The sequence below is a fragment of the Triticum aestivum genome, chromosome 6B (assembly GCF_018294505.1).
Source record: "Triticum aestivum cultivar Chinese Spring chromosome 6B, IWGSC CS RefSeq v2.1, whole genome shotgun sequence".
Classification (NCBI taxonomy): Eukaryota; Viridiplantae; Streptophyta; class Magnoliopsida; order Poales; family Poaceae; genus Triticum; species Triticum aestivum.
Genome location: NC_057810.1, coordinates 24,338,960 through 24,363,224, shown reverse-complemented (window position 1 = coordinate 24,363,224; position 24,265 = coordinate 24,338,960). Strand labels below are relative to the sequence as shown.

Sequence of the window (24,265 nt, the reverse complement as noted above, 5' to 3'; positions counted from 1 at the left end):
TCGCCCGGAGAACATACGACTGGAAAAGTGTGGAAGATCCATGATGATGCGTTTAATAAGGAAAACAATGCCCTAAGGCACTGTCGTCGTTGTTACTGACAAAAGCGAGCACATGGCTTTCACCCGCAACAACACACCTCGCCGCTGTGAAATGAACCACCTCGCCAGAGAATCCAGTAAGCACTAGAGTTCGGTCTCCACGACTTCCACAAGTGCGCACCATGCTCATTGCAAGCCAGCCTAAAACGCTCCTCAATAGAACGAGGGTAGGGCACCCCGCCAACGGAAGCTCGCGCACCATGCCCACACCTGGAGGAGTCCCGCTCACATCGAGGCGGGCCAGATCCACAAACCTCCCATTAGTACAAGGTTGCGAGCAACATAAGAGGGTTGTAAACGCTCACCGCTAGCCAGAATCAAGGCCATTGTTGGCCGGATCTATGGACTAAAAACACCCACCAACCAGCACTTACCACCATAGTACGCTTCCTGCAACATTCAACGCAGGCATGTCGCCGCCGTGACAGAGGCCCGTGGTGACGACAGTAGGAGGGAGGAGCAAGGGGAGACCTGAGTATTGTGGTGACGCGAGTATCCCGGGTCGCCCTAGGCATGCGACACAGGAGTCTGGGCTCATCCACTTCCTCTTCTTCGTCAACCCAACTATTTCTTTCCCACCATTTTGCCGCCTCCCTGACTCATATTCATGGCAGATGTGCGTTCACTCGCAAAGCACTTCGTTGGTAGATTTTCCATAATAATCACCGCTTGCTTCTACATTTTATTTTGAGAAAAACCTCCTGCTTCTACATAATAAGTATATTTGCTACCAACATATCAATTTCATCTTGGGCTAAAATCGCTTTTTTTTCCCCTTGTACGCCCACAGCCCAAACAGTCCTTCTTACAGGAAAGAAAACGAGTCCACAGGCACAGCTCCCCACTTCCATTGGAAAACCCTAGAAAAACAGGCTCGAATCCCCATTCTATTCCACACGGGCGACGTCGGCGGCGAGATGACCACCGGCCGCGGCCACCGCGTTTCCCCGGCGGTTGCGGCGGGGCCGCTGGAGGATGACAACGTCCTCGGCGAGATCCTCGTCCGCCTCTCCCCGGAGCCATCGTCCATCCCGCGGGCGCTTGTCTGCAAGCCGTGGGGTCGCATCGCCGCCTCCGCGGACTTCCGCCGCCTCTGGCGCGACCGCCACGGGAGACCCCCGGTCGTAGGCGTCTTCGAGAAGCGCATGACGACTCTGCTCTTCACACCTGGCCTGCAAGCTCCAGATCGCATCCCCAGGGAGCGCTTCTCCCTCCAGGTCTGCAGCGAGGCCGCGTGGAACACCTGGTGCGTGCTCGGGGTCCGCCAGGGCCGCGTCCTCATCATGAACTGGACGCTGCGTGAGTTCCTCATCTACAACCCATTTTCCGGTGAGCGCGACCGCGTGCCATTCCCACCGGATCTCTCACTCCCACCGGATTTCTTCGACGACGCGTACAACGCCAACGGAGCTCTGCTCTGGGACGACGAGCAGCGCCCACTGAAGCTGGTCTTGGTAGCCTGCTCGGGTCGCACCAGAGTTGAGGCCCGTGTGTACTCCTCTGAGACGGGCACATGGGGAGACATCATCTCCATTCCTGAGCCATGTCGTCTTACCAGTGTCCCCGCCACCGTGGTCGGCAACCGCCTCTACTGTTGGCTCAAAAGGCCTGTGAATAGCATACTAGAGTTCAATCTGGATAGCCAGACCCTAGCTCTCATCACAAGGCCTCCCCGTGCCAACCTCAAGAGCCGCAACTGCCGGATCATCCCAGGAGAGGATGGCGCTGTTGGCCTCGCCTTATTCTTGTACCCTGCCATCGAACTGTGGAACCGCAACGTCAACTCTCATGGTGTTGCAACATGGGTGCTTCGCAAGACCGTTATTCTGGACAGCATCTTTGATCTGGCGCCGTCTTCAACGGGGGCATGGAGGTCATTAGTTCTCGGGTATGCCGAGGATGCTAATTCCATTCTTATATCGGTGTACAAAGAGATGTGCATCCGTGTTTTTACGGTTCAACTTGAGTCAATGCAGTGCAAGAGAATTCATGGACACTTTCTCAATGATTTGTATCATCCGTTCGCCAGTTTCTATGCTGCAGGTAATTTACTTATCTTAACATTAAAGGAGTCGCCTGGATCCTTTCTTATTCATACATGGGTACCTTTACTGTGCTTTAATGTGTTCACTAACAAGTTTTTCTCTTTGTTGATCGATGGAATTTATTGTTCTATTCTTTATTGTTCTAATTTAATTTATCCTTTCTTTTTCATACATGGATACTTTTACTGTGCTTTAATATGTTCACAAACAATTTTTCCTCTTTGTTGATCGATGGAATTAATTGTTCTATTCTTTATGTGTTATAATTTAATTCAATTTCTTCTGAGTGTTAAGAGTTGTCAACCTATTTTTAGTAATTTATTGTATCGTATCATAGATGCAAAGGTTTACTTACTTCCTATAATTATCTGATTACCAGGTCCATCGACGGCACAAATTCTTGCTCCTGTGAACAACCATGGGGGTGCTGGTGGGGCACAGCATAATGGCTAGTGTGACATAGTACTACTCAAGACACCTGGGACCGGGTCTCGCCAACTACTTTAAATGCAAAGCTAAGGTCCCGGTCTTGTGTTTGTTTTATTGTTGGCTTTGGACCCTTTGGGAGAACTTTTGTAAAACTGTATGTATGTGTACTTTGTGTTGTGGGTATGTGTTTGAACTCTGGCTGGGAGCATCCTGTTTGGAACATTAATTTATGGTGTATAATTTAACATGACTGGATGTTGTATGGGTAAAGTAATGATTTTACTTTATCATATCAGCTTGCTATAAAGGTATACATTCTATATATAGAACCATTGCGAAAGATAATGGGTAGTCGAAGAGCACCTTCATGCTAGGATGATGCCTTTTTAAAGATAAAAAAGGAAAACAAGGTTGGGAGAATGATATCTCTGCTACTTCCTTTATTTCAGTGTTTCTGACTTTTTGTTAGAGTCAGATTTTTGTTTCACCGCAGGATAAACTTTCTGGATATTTACATTCACATATCTTGATTTACAAGTTACGTATACAATAAATTACGTGTGGAGGTCAGAATTTTAACAGATCACAAAGGCAGATATCCGTCCTGGATTAGCTACATTACGTGTGTGCCGGATATGCTGCAGTAATGCAGTTTGATAGTTGGCAGCTTCTGAAAGTTCAAACACTGAGCTTGTCTTTCATGTATTTTCTCTTATCGAAGCACTACTTAACGCCGTTACATTGTTAGAAGCTGCAGAGTCATCTATTCTTCCTTTTTTTTCTCCAGAAAAGCAGGATTTCTTTGTGGTGGTTCCTTTGCTGCTCATATCAATAGAAGTTGACTCCTGGGGTTTGGCTCTTAACTCCGAAGCCATGAGGTATTCCCCACACTTTTTTCTCGTGTTGCCATCATATCTTTTATGGTTGAGGGTGCAAATTTTAGACACTTTTGAAGTTTGGAGAATTAAATTAAGCTGAGGAAATTAAGTGACCACAATAGACGTTTTCCTAGATAAATTATTATCTACCATGAAGCTTCAGCGAAAAATGGGATGCAAACTCTGAACAGGTTCGTGCTTTAATCCCAGTACATGTACTATATGAATGAATTCTTCTAGTAGCAGATGATGAGTTGTATTTCTCAGACTTGTGAGTGACATTGTTAGTTTTTGCCACATGGTAATCCCATTAAAATTAGAATAAGCATGTGTCAACATGGTCAGTGTCCCATATTTAGCATTCCGGAACTGAAGTTGAACCTTCCGTCAAGATGGGCTCAACAATCATGTCTTCTTGCTTCTTTAATCCTCGACATATGTTTTTTTGCTCATTGAAATGCAATTTACCTAATATTGCTGGAATGGACCGACTTCAAATATTCATGCAAGAATTTCCTAATTGTGAAGTTAATATATGGTGCTCTGTTTCTGATGTCTTGTGCACAAGCAACTAAAGATACTGGTTAATGCACATGCACTGTTAGAGAGTGAGGTACTGCCCCAGCCATTGTTCCACAGAACCAGCGGGCTCGAACCCTCCTATTCCGTTTGATCCACATTTTTTTGTAAGTTTGGCAATGAGATAATTGACTCATATCAAGGGTGAAATGGGTCCCCTCCCATCAGATTAAAAAATGTTTAAAACATTCCAAATAAGTGCAACACATAAATATTCATTTTTCTGTATGCCTGTAAACTTTAATGAGCCACCCTGGATAGCTAAATTCATGTAGCCGAAAGCATCATAAGCTTACGCTCTGACCCGACTAGCATGGGGCACGTACAATCCCATGTGAATCAGCAAGGACCACCTTGCAAGGCTAAATACTCATGGATCAGTAAAAATTCAAGCATTCACTACACATCAATATTTTATTTAGGGCATAGTTTGCATTGCCTTTTAAAACCATATAGTTGCTTCTTTGGTAATGCCAACCTTAACCATGTAGTTTAATTGATACATGTGAAATTGATTCTTTCTGTTGCGGATCGGTCTTCCAGATCATATCAATAGTTAAAGTTACATTTTCGCCATTCATTTAGTCAATATTTGTGTGCGTTTGGTGATTTATGGAATGCCCATTTTTCATATGTAGTGACTCCATTGTTGCTTTGTCTGTTAACTTTATCCTTCAGGATAGCAGCATTGTTGTGTCAACCCTTTAGATGACATTTGATAAAGTTGCAATAACTGAGCATTATGTTTATCAGATTGTTCTTGATATATAAATGCTATTGTTGCTACATGTTAAGTTTATCTGATATATCCACATTCTTGTACTTCTCTATATTTATTTCTCATTTGTGGCTCAACTTTTCTTAGTGCCTTCCCACCCTTGTTTATAGTCTCAGTTTGCACATGATGTTGGCAAGCTAACATACTGTAGTGCATTATTTTTATCTTTTGGGAAATTGTAATTTCATTTTTTCTACCATCTTTTTCAGTCTGTTCAGATGGTCATGCATTTATATTTGGTTGTCATTATTCAGTTTAGAGCTATCCAATCACAACTGAATCAGTGAGCTGTGATTTTTTTTGTCCCCTCAGGCCATCAGTGTGAAGGTGCTTTCGGTCGATTTGTTTCAGGATTAGTTTTCCCTCCCCAGAAAGGTATCTAGAGAAGGACAATGAACAACACAGTCACGAATTTACATGCTTTCTCCTAATATTTTTTGAACATTATATTCAGTAACTAATTTTTATTGTATTGATTTCTAATGGTTTAGTATTTATTATGTTTTCATAATTTCAGTTGACTGGCTCTTTTCAATTCTCATTGTTAATGGCCTTTTTTTACTGTGAAGTAGGGAGTATTTTTTTCAAGGATTTTGTGATATTCTTTTTACTTTCGTTGTTTTGTTGGATATAATCAGTTCAGTGCATTTTCTTGCTTCCTTAAGACTTGTTTATTCGGATTTACTTGCTTTCCTTACCATGTCTAATGTGATACAAGTTGGGGACCGCAGGGTGGTGTTGAATCCTTGGCTTCTTGGCATGGCAAGAAACTGAAATTTGTAGTTGGTCTGCAAGCATCTAAGACATGTGAGATTATGAAGGTGAGCTCTCTGATAGGCAAAATGAGGCATATGGAGTTGTCGTCGGATAAACAAATCAACTGTTTCCTTAATGTCTTAATTAATGAACATACCTGGAAAAGTTTTCCAAGATTTCCTAACTAGCCGATGTTTCCAGGGAAACAAAAGCTACTCTATTTTCTAATACTTGCCGCTGGTGCATGCTGGAATTCCTCCATCACATTCTGTTATTTTGTTGTGTCTATATATGTTCCCGGTTGATACTAATAGCCTTCAACACTGTAGTGCATCCTTCTGTCTGTGTTGTCCAGTAAAATTTATACGTTCGTGAACTGACACTGTCAGATTTGTTCTATCAGGTTGGTAATTAGGAACAATCTGTGAAATTTGAGGGTTCATTTATCAGGATTTGTTCTGAGAGGGTTGTAAATATCCGATTGCTAATAAGGAAGAATATGTGAGAAGATATCCGCGGACAATTTAAAGTGAAGACGATCTGCCAAGAAATAAAGACGAACAGAGATCATGAGCACTCGAAGGGAATTTTGCTTGCTCCTTCTTTCTAACAGGTATTAATCATACTAGTACAAATGCCCGTGCGTTGCACCGGGCGATAAAAGTGGTAGAACCTACTTGATGGTTCATTTTTCGTCATATTTTATATCCAATTTTAATAAATGTTGAACATGGAAAATCCTTTTTTAATAAAACTTTAATATTTCATATAAAAATGCGTTGCCACGGGAAATGAATTGAACAGATGATTACGTTACGTGGATAACAAAATGGAACATTGGTTTCTAAAATTCTTGCTCATCCATTATTATGAAAAAAGAAAGTCTTCTTGTAAAGCCAATATTTAAGTTCAAGACGACTCAAGATTACCAACAAATAGTCCATATTTCATAATCTATTTTGCAATAGAAGCTTTGGTGTTAATTTCAGCCGAAATTATACTATATGATCCGATGTGAGCTTATTATCACCAGAATTTCTTATGAAGCTACGCCGCTTGTTGAAACTGGTCTTTGGTGATCGATGGGCGGTCTTCATCGCTCCGGTCACTCTTCGGGCTGTAGGGCAGCCTTCTGTGGCGCCGGATCTATCCGTTCACCTCTTTCTTCCTCCTAGTGCTATGCCAACAAGGAGGCAGTGTTTCTTCTGTTCGAGGCTATGTATGGCCTAAAGTCGTAGCAACCTCGTTGCCCCAAGTGGCTCGTTCCCGACAACAGTGAGGTGGAACCTACACGGATGCAAGGACCCAATCATGTTTTGCATCAGTTTGAGCTCCTTTTTGCAAAAGTCTAAGGACTTGTTATGTATTTTTCTTGTTTCTTTAGGGCCTAGAGTCATGTTTTTGATAATGATAATAAAGATACAGGATCCCCCCTCTGACAAAAAAACTTTGGTAATAGCTCATCTAAATAAATTATAATGTTTTTCACTTGTATACTGTACACGTAATCTTACGTCAATCTTCCACATAAATATAAAATCAAAGCCATTGGATATTCAATCGTTAATTCTATTATTTCTCTAATTAACCTTTTTATTCTATTTTTTCACTGGCCCTGCAGGGAATAGCTACGTCACGGCAACCAGATTGTTATATAACATATCATCACTATACTAAAAAAATAGGTGGTACATTACCACTACATCTACGATCCATATGATAAGCAATAGTGGCCCCTAGCTCGTACAAGTGCAGTATCCATATTAGAAGGTTCAGCACACTTTCCTGCTCCATCATTGCTAAAGTTGAGTACTACAATATGAGTGGCAAAGTACAGACCTATAACCGTATTTCAAATAGGCATAAGATGGAGAATATATACCCTCCAGGAGTGTCACCTCCTTGATGGTTCCAACAAATTGATATCATTGTTTGACTACTTCTGTAAGAAATATAATGTTCCAATAAATTGGTATCCAGATTTAATTTGACTACTTCTCTAAAAAACTTACTACATATAGTGTGTAGACACTTGAAATCTGGAAATCGCAAGATCCTCCTCATCCTCACCGGTGTATCATCTACACACCATGGGTCGCGGTCGGCGGTTCCCAATCTGTTGGAAGAAAGGCAGCCATGGTGAGCTCGCCATGTACTTTAAGCGGCTCCACTTTTCACATCATGTCATGAAATATCATTGTCGATTGGGGGAAATCCATTAGAATCTCGGCTATCTCATTTCTTCTTTCAGCCACATCTCACATAAACCAAAGCTTCAGAATTAGAGTATTGCATGGATTTTTAAACTCAGTAAACTGTGTAGAAATGGTACGATGAGAACAGAGCAGTAAGGTGATCACCTTAGAAAGTTCCTGACTAATGTCAGTTTTTTCATAACCAAAAGCACCAGGAATAGCACCATGTTCCTCCGAAAACTAAGGGGAGCAATGCATCACGCACATGCTGGAACCATTTCAACATAGGTAAGATTGAGATTTAATGGCGTCGGAAGGAAATGATAAAACAACATCTGGAAATTTTGGTCATGCAGGAAGAGAAACCATGATAAATAAAAACACACATTTTATTATGGAAATTGAACCTCAGGATAATTCGTAGACAACCTGTCCTATAAGAAGAGGTATATCCACAGAACGAAGGTCTCTATGTAAGCACATGCCATGACTGCAGCTCAATAAGTTCCATGCATTAAGCTAGTAATTTAGTCCCTACAAAAGTCAAACAAATTAACTTTCTTACCTGAAGCATAGTAAATTCTTTTTGGATGCCCTGATATTCCAACTCTAGTATTGTATCTTGCATACATAGCAACAACAGTTTTTCAAATAAAGGTAAGCAATGGTAGAAAACATGGGTTGAAGCATACTAAGTTCTTTTTGGATGCCCTGAAATTCCAACGCTAGTACTATATCCTGCATACAACTCTATACTCTATCCTGCATACATAACAACAACAGTTTTTCAAATAAAGTTAAGCAGTGGTAGAAAACATAGAATCAAGGCTGTATTGACCAACTGGAGCTTTGTAAATTGCTTTCCCATGGAACCAAGCGGAAGGGCGACATGGTGGTTCATCAAATTATTCTGAAAGACAATTGTCAGAGAGTCAGAAAGCATTGCATGTGCACATGGGTTAATAATGACAATCTGATTTATTTTTGGAAATTTCAAAAGCTCACACTTTGAATATCTTAATCAAGTGAGTGCACATGCAGCAAGGTGCACAAAATCAGCTCTTGTGACCTTTGTCCTATCTATGTATGCGATAAAAAAATACTGAGCGGTACCTCAAGAAAAACAGAAAATTATGCAATGTTGTACAATGTAGGTCAAGAGTGATGTTTGTACCTGGTGACTATTTTCTGGACATTATGTCCCATTATGTATAAATGAGTCTGGTTTTCAGATGACAAATGATATAATCACATTTTTAATAGCTCAAATATATCTATAGGAAAGCCTACAAAAACAATAATCATATTGTACTAAGTTTACAAAAATTGGTTCAAAAGATTGTATGGTAAGAACAGCTTATAGGATTTATTTTACCTGGTTAATGACTTGAAGCACGCAATGAAAACTCCATACATTTTCTTGAAGCAGCAATTCAACAAACGTTTAGTGCACGATCCTTTTATCATGAAACCATAATTGGACATGTAGTAAAAGTCCCCCAGTAATCAACTTTCTAAACTGCACATCATGTAACTTCAGTAGAGTATGTAATAGTAAAAAAAAAAATCCTATTTTGAAGACAAATCTCAAGAGTCAATTTGTAGGCTTTCATGTTGGAGCTGCAGGTAAGAATCAGCAAGAGAGCACGGCCGGCCCAGCAGAGCTGAGAGCGCACACTCTCCAAACCAGAGGGGCAGAAGTAAGCCAACATGGTGTCAGGCGGGAGTTGCGCTACAGAGCAAGGTGAAGGAGACTGACCTTGGGCTGGTGGTGCGGGTGTAGCAGCAGCATCCGCGGTCAAATTAGGGATCAGAGGTAGTAACACAACAACACAAACAGACCAAATTATATATTACTACACTGTAATAGAGCGATAACCAAAAATCATAGTCAGGCATCAGCAAATAGCATACAAATCAGGCCAAAATAAGCATTGAAGTTTTGCTCAAATTGGGGATCAGAGGTAGTAACATAGTAACACAGGCATCAGGAAATAGCATACAAATTTCTCCAATAGTTCAATCAATGAAACCCAGATAAGAAACTTGATCAAAGGAACAAAGGAACAAAGGAACAAGCTGGTCAAGTATTTCACATCTTTCACAAGAGAAACGTGATTTGCTTGATTGCTCATTGAATCCGCAGTTGTTAAATATCTGAATGTAGCATCTAAAGGTCCAACACAAGTAGAAGGACAGATTCATCAAAACTGTTGTTTCTGAATGTAGGTGTGGAGCGAGGAGCTCCTAAATCTAGAACTCTATCCATAACCCTGCTCTCAATTTCTGTTTTTTTTGTATTGATACATGTACAGTCGATATTAGTCTGCTCATAATCAGTCAATCACTTTGTCACTTTTGCTAAGACTTCTAGCAAGGGCACATAAACACACCAATGTTCACAGCATGATCAAAAACAGATTGAGCAGCTATTAATACGGCAACATTATACGGCAGGAAACATAACTACGACAATTGCAAGATCACATAGTAGCAGTTGAATTGCAACATTATACCACAGGAAACAGGAGAAGCAAGGGAAGAATTATATCTGTATCATACCCCAAGCGACGGTGCAATGCTCGCTGGTGGCGCTGGCCTGATTCACGATTCCGGCAGAGAACAATTCAACGGTGCACTGCTCGCTGGTGGCGCTGGCCTGGTTCTGGATTCCGGCAGAGAACAATTCAATATATAGCATCGAACTACAAATCCTGGTCGGTACGGTTTCTTTGTTTGAGAAGGACACGGGAGCAGGAGTTTGACAAGGACACGGAGGCGGAACGGGCATCCCGCTCGCTCGTTCTCGACGAACAGAGCAACGACAGCAAGGGCGAGGAGTTTAGCAGAGATTGGGCACGGGCGGAGGTGCGAGCGGTGGAGTCCAGGCACGCAGCGGTGGGAGACGAAGCAGACGACGACGGCGATGAGGAGGCCTCGGGCATGGGATCAGCGACCATGGCGCTCCTGTAGAGAAGAAACCAGGGAGGGAGATGAGCAGGGGGAACCGGAGGGAGAGGTGAGAAAGGAGTGGGGCGGCGCTCATCTGCGGTGGCGACGGTGGCCTCTGGCGGCGGGGTTAGCTGGCCTCGGTCGGGCACGAGCTCGGGCAGGGCTGAGGAAGAAGGGGCGCGGGCGACGCGGGACCTGCTGGTGGTGCTGCTGCTGGCTACCGGCGGAAGCGAGCTCCGGCTCGAGGAGTCGAGGAGGCCGCGAGGCAGAGCACAGGCAGCAACGACACGCAGTTGCGGGTGCGACGCGGACGGCGGGAGGCGGGGTCCGGCGGTGGGTATCTGGCAGCGTGCGGCGGCGCAGGCAACCGCGGCGGCGCGGCTTGCGGGCGGCGGGGCGGCTCGAGGAGCTCGCGGGCGCGGGCGCCGTCGCCGTCGCCATAGCCATCGCCGGAGAAATGGATAAGACTACGAGGCTGGCGGTTGCAATTCAAATAAATACAAGGGGTTTTCTGCAAAATGTAATGTTATATATAGACTCACTAAAACAAGGACTGCGGGTTAATTTCATATAAACCGAAGATTTTTTTTGCAAAATCACGCTCGACGACGTACGACGGAAACCCAATTCCCTTTATTATATATATATACTAGTAAAAGTGCCCGTGCGTTGCAACGGGCGAACAACAAAAACTCACAAAAATTATAATGGTCACCATAACGCCTCACAAGCACCATAAAACAACTACTGTCAGAAAGAACACAGGCACCACAAGTTCAGCAAATTTTCCAGCCTCTACATGATTTCTATTGCATTGTCTCAGCCCATGATCTCTAGTGTACACCACAAGTTCAGCAAATTTTCCAGACATGATTTCTATTGTTAATTATATAGGATTGAGTGAGAAATTTATGTGATTAAAGATTTAGTGTTCTACCAAGTTTAGCATGTGATGTACACTGAAAAATGCCCAAAAAATGGAGGGGGGAGCTAGTCTACCTTGCTGGCAGCAAGCCCATACTGCTGTTGCCGTTCTTGGTGCTGCCCTCCCATTAGGTGGAGTGCCTCCAGGTCGAGCTCCGCATGGTCCTCGAAATTTGGCGCTGGATCAGAGAAGTCGTGCGCGATGGGGCAGGCGCTGACGAGCACGGGGCCCTGGGTCGAGGAGATCGAGTCGGCCAGCCCACGCCCGAGCAGCATCTCGTGCAATCGCCAAGCAGGCAGCCACCAGGGGCCCCGATCCCCTCGCCCACTCGCTCGATCCCGAGCGCCTCCAGCTGCTAGGGAGGAGAGCTCCCTCGATCCCCGACGCCTCCGCGCACCCGCGAGCGAGGACCGCCGCGCCACCGCCAGCGCCCGCGACGAGCGCGCACTTTTGGAGGAGGCGGAGGGCGAAGGCGGCCCTGGTGCATAGCGTACCCACCTTGCCTCCTTGCCTTCCCGTCCTCTGCTGCTCCACCTCGACGCGCGGCAGAAGCCGTCTCCGTCGCACACGCCCCGGCGAGCGTCGTCCATCCTCCCGCGCGAGGCACGACGGCCGGTCAACCACCGCCACTGCCCGGCCTTGCCGCGCCGTCTCCGCCGCACACGCCACCACCACTGCCCCGCCTCGCCGCGCCGTCCTCCATCCTCCCGGCGAGCGCCCTCCGTCCTCCCGCGCGAGGCACGGCGGCGGCCATCGCCGACGCACGACGGAATGGGCGAAGCCGCCGTCGCGGTCGCAGGAGAAATGGATATGACGACGGGAGGACAGCGGGTGGAATTCAAATAAGTACAGGGTTTTTTTTTGCAAAATTGAAACGTTATATAGAGACCCATTAAAACGAGGACTGCGGGTTAGTTTCATATAAACCGAAGGACTTTTATGCAAAATCGATAGCGACGACGGACGGGCAGAAGCACTCCGTGCTTTATTAGTAGGGAAAGATATATATATATATATATATATATATAGGTAAAGATATGTAATACTCTTCTTTTGAACTTCATAATTTTAATAATATTGAGGATGAATGAGAACTAGAGGTCTCGCTGTTAGAAAAAAAATATGCCGAGAACTTGAGTCAAGGCACGGCCAACAGGCCTATATCAGTGTTTGTCTTTCTCCGTCCGAATTTCCTATAATCGACCGCTTACTGGAAATTTTGGTGGCCCCCGGTAAAATTTGATACCGTCCGAATTTTTTGAATAGGGCACGAGACCTACCAGCTTCACGTCGCATGTTTGCTTCCCAGGTGGTCTGACCACAGGAATAAGAAGCATTTGGTGTGTGCAATCTATTAAAATAAACATTTCTAAACGTCAAGTAATTCTAAATTCAAAATTCATTTGAAAATTTTAGGTTAAAAAAATTGGAAACACTGAGATTTTTCAAAACCCGATATTCCGGTCCATCCGGAAAAATGAATCAAAAATACTTGGCCTATATTGAGCAGATGATGCTCTTCATGGCGGCCAGACATGTGAGAATGGCATTGTCGGTTTGTCACTCAACATAGCTATCTTGAGCAGCAAAGGAAGATATACATAACTCTCGGGCCTCCCTAACATGTTGAACATTTTATCTATCATTAGTTCATTTTTTTAACATCTTTCGCATTCTAAATATGTCATCTGAAACACCGACATGAGTTAACATACAACCAATTTGTCCAGATTTTTGGATTGGGCGCCATTGACTTTTACTTCTTTGAGACTTCATATCTGCCTGCGATGTTCGCTGGTTTCTCCATCCAAATTCCCCAAAGGGATATATTTAAGTCCGATCATTACTCGTCGATCTGTCTTTGATCTCAAGACCAAGAGAAGGAAACAAAATCATGTGCCAAATGTTTTCCCAAACTACCCAAATATTACGCCCACAATCCATTGGTTGGCCCTATCCAAATTGGCTTCGTCCCCGTCACTCGTGCCCCGTCCCTTACAGTGAATGATAGCCAGTTCCCTCGCCCCCAGGATCTCTCCCCAACCTCCATCCTACAACACCTCTACATCCTCTTCCGCTGTGTCATCCCAGCGCGGTTCACTGGCCACGCAGGGGCTGGTGCACAACATGACAACAAGGCCTATTGAACACTCCCTGACATTCTTATTTCGACAACGACCAGGCCCAGCTCGGGCTGTGACCGACCTCGCCATAGCATAAGAGAGATGGCGTTGCAGGGGATCAGATATGGGGTCGACCTCGCCAGAACACATGGATGATGATAACCTCCTCCACTTGTACGATATGCTCATCCACTATGACCGGACTACCACAGGATTCACCCATGCCAACCTCATCTGACTTAGGTTTTGAGTCATCTCTCTTAATACATAATGTATAATGTCTCCATTGCTAGTAAATTTTATCATCATTGTGTTATGAGATTTGTGTTATCTATCAATGTAAATACTTTGGTTTATTTCATATCTGCAGATGTGAAATGGTAACATACATTTTCTATTCGACAACTAAACCATCTACAATTTTTAGGAGATAGGTATGCACATCGTACAAATATGCCTCCCCAGTAGGCGTGAATAGTAGCTTTTGATCCATTTCAAATCCCCATGCTTCCAAGTAAAACTAGTTATGTAGCCAGTGCCATTTTTTTGTGCTTCTACATTGTAATACTACTGCTTCGTTTGGTAGATAATTGCCCGCATGGATCAACAACAAATCCAATAAATTCGTATGATGATGACACGAGATAAGCATCCTCATGATGGCCACATGCTTTGTTTGTTTCATTATGTTTATTCCCTCAATTCCCATATGATCAAATTTGCTAACATGGTGGATTTCTTATGTTTTCACTTCACAGTAGACCCACAATTGTGAAGCTGACCAAAGCAAAGGATATGCACCTCACCTATGTTCTAGCCGCCCCCTACGCTGCCAGTGTCCTCTCTGACAACCCCACCCTGATTCGATCCTTTGTGCACCGTGCTTCCAATTGACCTCATTGATGAGCACATCATCCAAGTCACCGTACATGTAGTACCAACTGTTTGCTTCCTACCTTGGATACTCACGCAACATGTCTATCTAAGATATGTATCTAGCAGTTATGTGCTAGCTTGAGGGTAGATAGGTGCTGGCGAGACTAGTAAAAGTGCCCGTGCGTTGCAACGGGCGAACAACAAAAACTCACAAAAATTATAATGGTCACCATAACGCCTCACAAGCACCATAAAACAACTACTGTCAGAAAGAACACAGGCACCACAAGTTCAGCAAATTTTCCAGCCTCTACATGATTTCTATTGCATTGTCTCAGCCCATGATCTCTAGTGTACACCACAAGTTCAGCAAATTTTCCAGACATGATTTCTATTGTTAATTATATAGGATTTGTGGAATATTGACATGTATTATCTTCTGCATTAATGTGCGTCTGCGTGTGTCACAGAAATAATAATCGGAGAGAATTAAAATAACAATTCGATAAGAAAAAGATTGGGTAAACTTGACAGCTGGGGTCCATGGTAAAATGAGAACCGTGTAACTAAGAAATATGGCTCAAGTACCACTTTCAGATACCTGTATGGCCAATAGTTGTCAAATCTTACTACCTTATCTAACAATCAATACATATACAATCTGGAAGTTAAATATATGGAAAAACATCTGTAATTTAAGCTATATGTAAACATCAAAGGGAACTGTATGTATTTTGTGGTGTTGCTGGAGAGGATGTTCAGTGGCAGACCACCCCAATTACTGGTAGGCTTTCAGTCCCTACAGCACACAATCAAGTCAAGAGGAGTGCTCATGGATGCATGTCACGATTTTTATTCTTGAAAAAATGTTATGAAGCATGGACAATAAAGTAGGGAACGCGGCGCCACCATGAGGATGCAGTTCCTTCAGTTGTCAGGCCCACCAATGCAAAATCTGCTTCAATCTATACTAAGCAAACAGTACACTGCCGAATCAAACATCGTCACATTTATTCAGTAATTGGCCTAGAAGATATATGCTAGATTGCAGCATAATCTCTAGTGTATTTGCCAACATCATGTCCAGCCACAGTGCATGTAAAAAATCAAACAATACAGAAAACAACCTACTGCTCAGTTACCATCTCTCTAAATAAATCTCTGAAGAACAAAAGCTTGAGGGAAGGGGCAACAACAGGGCAGTTCCTTCAGTTGTCAGCCCCACCAATGCATAAGCTGCTTCAATCTATACTAAGCAATCAGTACACTGCCGAATCAACCATGGTCAGATTTATTCAGTAATTGGCCTAGAAGATATACACTGCCAACATCATGTCCAGCCACAGTGCATGCAAAAAATCAAACAATACAGATACTCTGAACACACAAAAGCTTGAGGGAAGGGGCAACAGCAGGGCTGTTTTTGAGGGAGGTCGAGGCATCACATACCTGTGTTGTAGCCACCGTTGGACTCAGAGTGCTTCTCTGGACCAAGAATTCCGGCGAACACGGTGCCGGTTCCTCCGGCGTACTCAAAGGCGAACTCGGTGCCGGTTCCTCCGGCGTACTCAAAGGCGAACTCGGTGCCTGTTCCTCCAGCGTACTCAAAGGCGACATGATGCGGAGCATAAGCGACGGTGCACTACTCGCTGGTGGCGCTGGCCTGGTTCATGATTCGGGCCAAGAACAATTCAACTTATAGCAGCGAACTCCAATCCGGGTCGGGACGGTTTCTTTGTTTGAGAAGGAGACCTGAGCAGGAGTTTGAGAAGGACAAGGGAGCAGGATTTCCGTCAGAAATTCAAATAAAACACGGGAGCAAAAATTCGTCAGGGACTCCATCCTCCCGCGCGAGGCGCCACCCGAGCCGCCTTCCGCCCCTTACCGCTGGCGACGGCGAGCGCGGAGCTGGCCTTGACGGCGAGGGCGGCCATCTCCTGCCCGGAGAGCGGCCGGCGGAGCATGGACATGGGCAGCGCGAAGTAGAGCCACCCGGGCTGCAGCGCCTCCTCGGCCGCCAGCGCACGGGCGGGCGCGTCGAAGCGGAGCTCGCGAAGTAGAGCCACACGGGCTGCAGCGCCTCCTCGGCCGCCAGCGCACGGGCGGGCGCGTCGAAGCGGAGCTCGTCGGCGCTGCACAGGAAGCTCGACGCGCTGGCGGCGTCCCCCAGCGCCTCGCCCGCCATGACGGGCGCCGCGAACTGCACCAAAGAGCCGTCTGGGCCGACCACCTTCGCCGTGGCCACACGCCGGCGACGGCCGTCGACGGTGCACGACGGAATGGGCGTAGCCGCCGCCGTTGCCGCAGGAGGAATGGATAAGATGACGGGAGGACAGCGAGTGAAATTCAAATGAGTACAGGGGTTTTTTTTGCAAAATGAAACGTTATATAGAGACCCATACTAAAACAGGGACTGCGGGTTGATTTTTTATAAACCGAGGGGCTTTTTCGCAAAACGCCAGCGACGACGGACGACCAGAAGCACTCCGTGCTTTATTAGTAGGGAAAGACTAGTACAAATGCCCGTGCGTTGCACCGGGCGATAAAAATGATAGAACCTGCTTGATGGGTCATTTTTCGCCATTTTTAATATCTAATTCTAATAAATGTTGAACATGGAAATTTCTTTTTTTAATAAATTCATTAAAATGTAAACTCTATAAAATAATTTTTTTTGAAAAGAATGTATTTTTGTAGTAAAGAAGTGATTTTTTGGGCGAATTTTTAAGTGTTTTTAAAAATTACGAACATATTTTTTTGAAATATTTTTAAACTGTTTTTTGTGTTAACTTTTTGGGTATTTTTGTTTGGTAATTTTTACAGATAGTTGGTAGCTTGGTTGGGAAATTTATTTTTTTTACTATCTGGGCTTAGCCCAAACAAAATAGTTAAGGTGCATGGAAGGACCCACGAACTTATCTTCGTACCGCTGCGACCCCTAAAAGAAGATCTTCTTACTATTGGGCCGTGAGGGCCCAACAATGTGTAATTGACCCTTTCTTTTGCTACATATCTAAAACTACCATCAGGGATGCAATTAAACTAATTGATAATTGAAGAAAGAGCAGAATATATGAAACTTCAAGAATTATTCCAGCATCATGTCCAAGAATAATAACCAAGTTCAAGCCACCATGTTCAGGTATATATGTAGTCATCAACATGAAATTCTTTGGTTCAATCCAAATGCCATGTGTACATGAGCTAAATATACTTATACCGGTCTAGCACAGAAAGAAGTACATGATCGGCAATGGCAAAACCCGATACAGTATAGACTTGTATACCAAGGGAAACTGGAACAAAATGGTTTACAAAATGTACAAGCTTTACTCTCCAGACTCTGCAGGCTATAAAAACAGAACACACTCAGGTGCCGGTTCTTCAAAATATAAAGTCGTAGCTGCATTTGTTCAGAACAAAGAATGAAGCATTCATAGCTTAGCCGCCCTCTGCTTCAGTTAAATAATACGTGCTAGCTTGCTTATGGATGTGCCTAGAAAATTCAGTGTGAACAACTCTGAACCTGACTCTGGCTAAAAGAACAAAATCATTGGCTTGATTTAACTTATTATGTGTTCTGCATTATGGACACCGTGACATCAGTAGCAACTTAGTGACATGTTTCAATTGGTAAATATAAGAAATTTAGTGACGACGCGTGTTATTTGAGGATGACAATTGTTCTCTCCCATACCCTTAATCAACTCATACACTCTGATATGTAAATTCAGGCCATATACATTCAGCTTCTACCACACAAAAAATGAACCTAGAAAACCTAGCAAGTACTATTACTTTTCAAGGACCAAAAACTTGAAAGAGGAATAACATAGAAGAAACGAAGAACAAACCTCTAGTGGAAGCATTACATGCATTTGTGAGTCCAAGCATAATATCTGCAAGAAATTCAGAAAATACAACATGCCTCCAAAATTCAGAGATCTCATGACAGGTGGACTGATGCCCAATATATCTTTAGATAAAGAGGGGGGGGGGGTGAGATAAAGAATGTGCATGTTTCCCTAGGTAGTCTGATGATCCGAAGCAAATTATCCACAAGGAATAGAAAAAAAAATCAGTAGAACATCCAAGGACCAAATGGGCAAACAATAATATAATCTTGAAAAGAAATACCAACATTAGTAAATTTTACCACGAAACAATGGCAGTTCTCTGGCACTTCTTTCCTTGTACCCAAAATAATTCCAAAAATAACAAACAACAAATTACAAAACCAGAGAAGGTAATCTGGTGTACTTTAGTCGTCGTATAGTGCTTCTACTTAGCCTAATAGGGGTAGCGCCACTCAAAAAACCAGCAAATCAAATCAATCTTGCAAGCTTTTTCTTCACTGTAACTATTCCGCAAGACTGCTCAAATATAAGCTATTTAGTGGAGCACAACTATAGTACTGTGCGATATTTAGAAATCAGCTTGTGCGCTCAAGTGCAACTCAATTGCATACCAGTTTGGTGATGGCAACTAAATCTGAAATCCAAAAGCTTAAGTAACGTCAAAGTTGAGATATCGCTTCCTTGCAGCTATGTTTCCACTGACAAATCGACTTCCTGCTAATGGAGCAACCCAATGATTAGTGGTAACATAATTAAAATACTGCAGTGATACTTTCTTGTTGGTAAGAAACTTAATTTCAGTGCTAGAGATAAATTATTTGTTTCAGCATGCTAGAAATAAATTCTTTATTTCGCCAAAATGACAGTATTTTTCTGTTCGGGAAACTTGATGTTTCGGCAAGATCCTAAAAACAGCAGCAACAAATATTTGCAGTAGAATTATCACATATCTCGGCCTCACCATCTCAAAGCGACACATAAGACAAACAAAAAGGAAATCCAAATCGCACTTGTTCCTACTATATATCTGCAGATCACAGACCATGGCTTCACAAGCTTCCGCCACTCTAGCACATATGCCCGTCCGAGGTTCAACTATCATTATTCTCTTGTGTACAATTAGGACAGAAGCAGCATAATTTTTCTGACACTTGAATTCAAAACAACTACTAAAACCAAATTCATGTTGCTATTTGGACGCACAAATACTCTGTATCAACTAATGCATTGTGCATGGAAAACGGGAAATTACCTCTTGTTACAACCAGGAGCTTCAGGATTTACTTTGCTTGTTAATTCCACCGACTACATTGGTGTAGCTCTCTTCCTTGCCGGGTCTATTCCTCAGCTGCTGCACAAGAATAAACAACAGTAAGCGATTTAGCCAATGTGAAGTCATCGTTTTACTTGCACCTATCTTAAATCGGAAGTGAAAAAGAAACTCAACTGTGCACATTAGCAGAAATCATCGTCAACAAAGCCATAATGTACTGCCATGGGAAACAACACCAAATAAAGCATCATCAGTTCATATATGTAAGAAAAAAAATATGCTAGCAAGCAACAGTGCTGCTCCCGAAACTGTAACCGTCGAGTCCCGCGAGATACATAACCATCGACCATTGTTTCGTCGCTTTGCTGCACATCAGACATACACGCCTTTGCCCAAACATCAGGGAAAGGTTTGGGCGCTGTCATCCTTGAATCTAGGGACAACCAAAAATAACAGATCAATCTCCATGCCCAACATAATTTGCAAAATCAAGTGAGTATTTCCTCTCTCGATCTCCTGGCTCTGCTCAACTACGGGAGCCGGCAGAGCCAGACAGGGGAACTTGTGTGCGCAAACGTCAATTCCATAGCAGGTCATGAGCCGGCGAGCAGCGCCCCGAGGAAGTGGAGATGGATGTACCAGGGAGAGGCAGCAGTATCTTTGCGCACAACAGCATGAGGCAGTGACGGAGATCCTGGGGGAGGCACGGAGGTGGCGAGGTCAGTCCTCGGCGGGTTCACGCACAATTGGGTGTCCACCGGCGGGCAGCGCGCTCCGCGCGCCGCCGGACCTTCACCATTGACCACGCCTCCGGCCATCTCTCCTTCCTCTCCCTTTCCTCTCTCTTTACTCCTGTCTCTCTCTCTTTCTCAAAATCTCCCTCCTCTTCTCCCACAGGTAGCAACCACTATGGATGGTGCTGCCCGAAGCTTTGCTAGCCTCCCATGGCGTGCCCCCACCTCCACTCCGGACTCTCCTCGCCGGATCCGCCCCGCCGCACCCATTACCGTGCCCCTCGAGCTCCGGCCTCCTCCCATGGCGTGGCCCGCCTCGACTCCGGCCTCCTCCTCGCCGGATCCGCCCCCAGCCGCTCGAGCCACCGTGTTGACCCGATCCAGAAGCTGGGCTTGAGCGGCGGCGCGACGGCGGGTCGAGTTCCGGCGGATTCCGGCGGGGCGACGACGGGGCGGAGTTCGGCGGCGCGCGGCGGCGTTGCAGGGCGTGGCGGCGCTGGAGGTGGATGAGATTGGGGTTCATGGGTCGTTCATGTGGCTAGTTTTTTTTTTCTTTCCAGGTGGATCGCGGGTTGAATTCTCAAAACGGCAGGGTTCTTTTTGTAATAACGAAACGTTTTCTGAGATAGCAACTTAAAAAGGGACTGCGGGTTGAATTCTTGAAAATAGAGGGGCTTTTTTGCAAAAGTGACGACGACGTACGGGCAGAAGCATTAGCTGCTTTATTAGTAGGGAAAGACTAGCGAAAGGGCCCGTGCGTTGCAACGGGAGAAAAACAAATCATAATCTCCAAGGCCATGACAACATTTTGCTGCATCACTGATAACATTTTGATGAACAATTTCATTCAATTTCATTAACATTTTTAAGTACATGAGTTTTTTTTAAAAATCATCAGGAATATTTTTTATTGTGCAAACATTTTTTCGAAATTGTGAACATTTTTTGAATATGTGAATATTATTTTCAAAAATTACACACATTTTTTAATCCACAATCATTTTATGATTTATTGAACATTTTATTTGGAAAATTCTCTTTTTTATTTTAAAATTCTTTTTGAAGTACGAAATTATTTAAAGGAGAAAAAATTGAAAATGGAAATGAAAAACTAAAAATAAAAAACGAAATTTTAAAACAGGCCGCCCGCACATGGGCCGGGCCAAACAGGCATGTTGCGTCCTCTCCCAGCGTGATCCATGGGCCGGCCCAGGCGGGGAATTCCCCTGTGTGAAACGTTTGTCAATTATAGGTGGCATCGATGGGTAATATTTTGCAACTTAGGGGGCGATTTATGCGACGTGCCGTCAGAAATACTGATGACTTTATTATTAGGTATAGTAAATTGCCCTTGTGTTTCCACGGGTATAAATATTCTAGTGGTCCAACTTCAGTCATGTAAAACATACATCTTTATGATCCTCATGCACATTAAGCAACATTTGTTTTTTATTTCTACCGATCTTTTACGTCGTCGTCCTCCCCCTCCTGCTCTTCATCCACCACTGTCTCCCCGCTCTAAGCTCACTACCACTGTTAGTGCCGCACCTGGCTCAAAATCATCAAACCTTCCATATTCACACTATAAATTTTGAGGGATTATTTTGCCATTTTTTTCTCCTTTCAGAATCGTCAAACAATAATATCAACATAGAAGTATTTAGCGTAAAACATTCCACCTATGAAAGTGATGTTCTGATCCGAGCTCATGTGAGCTAGGGTGAATAGTAAAACCAAAGAAATCTATTTTTGTAGTAAGTATTTATTAATGTTTTCATTGCTTGCAAAGTTTTAATGCAGGATGACATTTGTATAAAACATAGCAAAAAAATCGATGCTCCAGAATGCTTTTGAAAATGACATTTTGGAGCATTGATTCTGGCTTTTTTTGCCATGTCTACCACAAATGTCATCCGAAGATTAAACTTTGCAAGCAGTCAAAACATTTGTCAATGTTTGGCAAAAAAAAATCAGCATTTCTGAATTGATCTTCCATTTTTTTACTGTTCATCCGAGCTCGCACAAGCTCAAGGATCAGAACAGACATGTCCATGTCCACTCCCCCTTTTCCCCTTCTACTGAATCAATATTGTATCATCTGGTGAAAGAGAAATTGGCGTAGTGCGCATGAAATATGTGGAGAAAGTTACGGTCGGACACTACAGAGGTAGAGCAACATGACAAAGAAAAGATCATGCTTCTCATCTTCAGACTTCTATCTTTCCCACCTCAAAAGGAGCAAGGTTCCCGTTTCTATTTGATGCAAAACAATATATTATCTTCTCAGCCGACATACAATTAGTCTATTTTACAGTCAGCGTGCTGTAATAATTTGGTAATCTTAGAAGAAGCTTTGTACACCCTTCTCTTCTCTATTGCAAACCACAATACCCCATCATCTACATGCCTTTCGATTATTTAGTTGGTGTTGTGCATGTGACAGATCAGGTCGACCAAATGGGGGTTACAAAATGAGGAAATGAGGATTCAGTACCTACTGTAATCTTCAGTCCACTAAAAATAGAGAATAAAACCTATGCACTTCAGAGTTCAGGAAGCGGATATAAATTATCCAGGTTATGAAAAACATGACCTCCTGAAGACAGCTCTAAAGCTGAACCTACAATAAAAGAACTTGTACAGACATCTGGCCCTCTTTATTAGAGAGAAAAGGTTTGCTTACTCTCTGCTAGCCAACAGATGTAAGCATGACAATGTAAACACCACCGGGAACCATTTTAGACTCCTCAATGAACTGCTAGTTCAGAATCTACAGGAGCAAATAAGTCAAGGAACCATGTCGAGTGTTTCAGCTGTAATTTAGCAAATAATATATGGTCTTATATGTAATGCAAGCATGAAAGAATGGTAATAAAGGTGGTTCTGAGATAATTCACTTCCCTTTTCATCGCATCAAGAACCATGTGAATCAACGAGAAGATTAGGTAGAGATTAAAGTTAGAAATTGGGAAAAAAGTAATAATAGTTTAAGGATGACCAAAAAACAAAAAAATGATTTTTTTCACTCCTTATAGAAAGAAAAAAAACTGTTAGTCTTAGAAACCTGAAATTATATATTTATAACCAAAGAACGAAAAAAATTAAACTAATTCAGAGACTTTCATGATCCTAGAATATACACCATGCAGATATACATAACCGTGGCACCACTAATTCGAAGCCACGACAAAGTGGGGGGCATCATGCATCCCTTCTTGACATAGATATATAATCTAGCACATATGATAGATTCATAAAATTGCAACGCAATTTGAACAATTTGTATGTATCACTCGAATTTAATCTCTGGATTTACATGCCAAATCGCCGAACAAACTATGTGCACCTCCAAATCGGCACAAACAATTGGGTAAAATGCATCTGCGATACTGGAATCAACACTAATATTCTACCTGGGGAGGAAACATCAAGCATTGAAGTACACATAGCATTGAAGGATGCAATCTGGACAACATCTGAAAGTTTTCTATCTTAGCTCTGTATAGTCCAACAATCTGAAAGGATTCCAGAAAATCAATCTAACCACGTAGCCCAACCAGCCAAGTACACACCCATGCATCATTAAGTAGAGGAATAAAAAACCTGAGAGTTGGAGGGATCAGAGTTGCTTTGCTGACGGAGTACCACAACCATCCTTGTATGATATATTGCCAAAGTTATCCCTAACAAACATGTATCAACAGTCGACTCATATGTAACAAATAGGATTCAGAAAAATAATCCATTTGTCGGTTAGGTTCCTCAT

The 24,265-nt window shown here is 43.4% G+C and overlaps 2 protein-coding genes and 2 long non-coding RNA genes across 27 annotated transcripts; 1 reads left to right on the top strand and 3 right to left on the bottom strand.

Annotated features, from left to right (window-relative positions):
- The first annotated feature begins 957 nt into the window (after nt 1-957).
- LOC123133227 (uncharacterized) lies at nt 958-6,151 on the top strand. The gene is made up of 2 exons (XM_044552749.1): nt 958-2,142; nt 2,524-6,151. The coding sequence occupies exons 1-2, from the start codon at nt 1,017-1,019 to the stop codon at nt 2,595-2,597; spliced, it is 1,200 nt and encodes a 399-aa protein (XP_044408684.1). The 5' UTR covers nt 958-1,016; the 3' UTR covers nt 2,598-6,151.
- A 251-nt stretch (nt 6,152-6,402) lies between these two features.
- Nucleotides 6,403-11,168, bottom strand: LOC123135494 (uncharacterized). Of its 23 annotated transcripts, XR_006466036.1 has the most exons (6): nt 9,135-11,159; nt 8,934-9,045; nt 8,602-8,669; nt 8,452-8,521; nt 8,189-8,293; nt 7,401-8,027 (listed from the first exon to the last, which is right to left on the bottom strand). It is a non-coding gene; the product is annotated as an uncharacterized lncRNA (long non-coding RNA). The 23 variants fall into 23 exon arrangements; XR_006466042.1 differs by having other exon boundaries at nt 8,189-8,521; nt 8,598-8,669; nt 9,135-11,160; XR_006466029.1 differs by lacking the exon at nt 8,934-9,045 and having other exon boundaries at nt 9,135-11,158.
- A 4,454-nt stretch (nt 11,169-15,622) lies between these two features.
- On the bottom strand, nt 15,623-16,937 carry LOC123133226 (uncharacterized). The gene is made up of 2 exons (XM_044552748.1): nt 16,521-16,937; nt 15,623-16,387 (listed from the first exon to the last, which is right to left on the bottom strand). The coding sequence occupies exons 1-2, from the start codon at nt 16,818-16,820 to the stop codon at nt 16,304-16,306; spliced, it is 384 nt and encodes a 127-aa protein (XP_044408683.1). The 5' UTR covers nt 16,821-16,937; the 3' UTR covers nt 15,623-16,303.
- Nucleotides 16,938-18,292: 1,355 nt separating this feature from the next.
- LOC123133225 (uncharacterized) lies at nt 18,293-20,452 on the bottom strand. 2 transcript variants are annotated; one of them, XR_006465196.1, is made up of 4 exons: nt 19,940-20,452; nt 19,745-19,843; nt 19,104-19,206; nt 18,293-18,534 (listed from the first exon to the last, which is right to left on the bottom strand). It is a non-coding gene; the product is annotated as an uncharacterized lncRNA (long non-coding RNA). The 2 variants fall into 2 exon arrangements; XR_006465195.1 differs by lacking the exon at nt 18,293-18,534 and having other exon boundaries at nt 18,639-19,206; nt 19,940-20,427.
- Between the last annotated feature and the right edge of the window lie 3,813 nt (nt 20,453-24,265).

Excerpts from the sequence above, each read along its gene's own strand:
- LOC123133227 (XM_044552749.1), top strand. The coding sequence starts at position 1,017 with ATGACCACCGGCCGCGGCCACCGCGTTTCCCCGGCGGTTGCGGCGGGG. Across the intron at positions 2,143-2,523 it reads CGCCAGTTTCTATGCTGCAG|GTCCATCGACGGCACAAATT; the intron begins GTAATTTACTTA and ends TCTGATTACCAG.
- LOC123133226 (XM_044552748.1), bottom strand. The coding sequence starts at position 16,820 with ATGGCGGGCGAGGCGCTGGGGGACGCCGCCAGCGCGTCGAGCTTCCTG. Across the intron at positions 16,388-16,520 it reads CGCGCTCGCCGTCGCCAGCG|GTCTCCTTCTCAAACAAAGA; the intron begins GTAAGGGGCGGA and ends ACTCCTGCTCAG.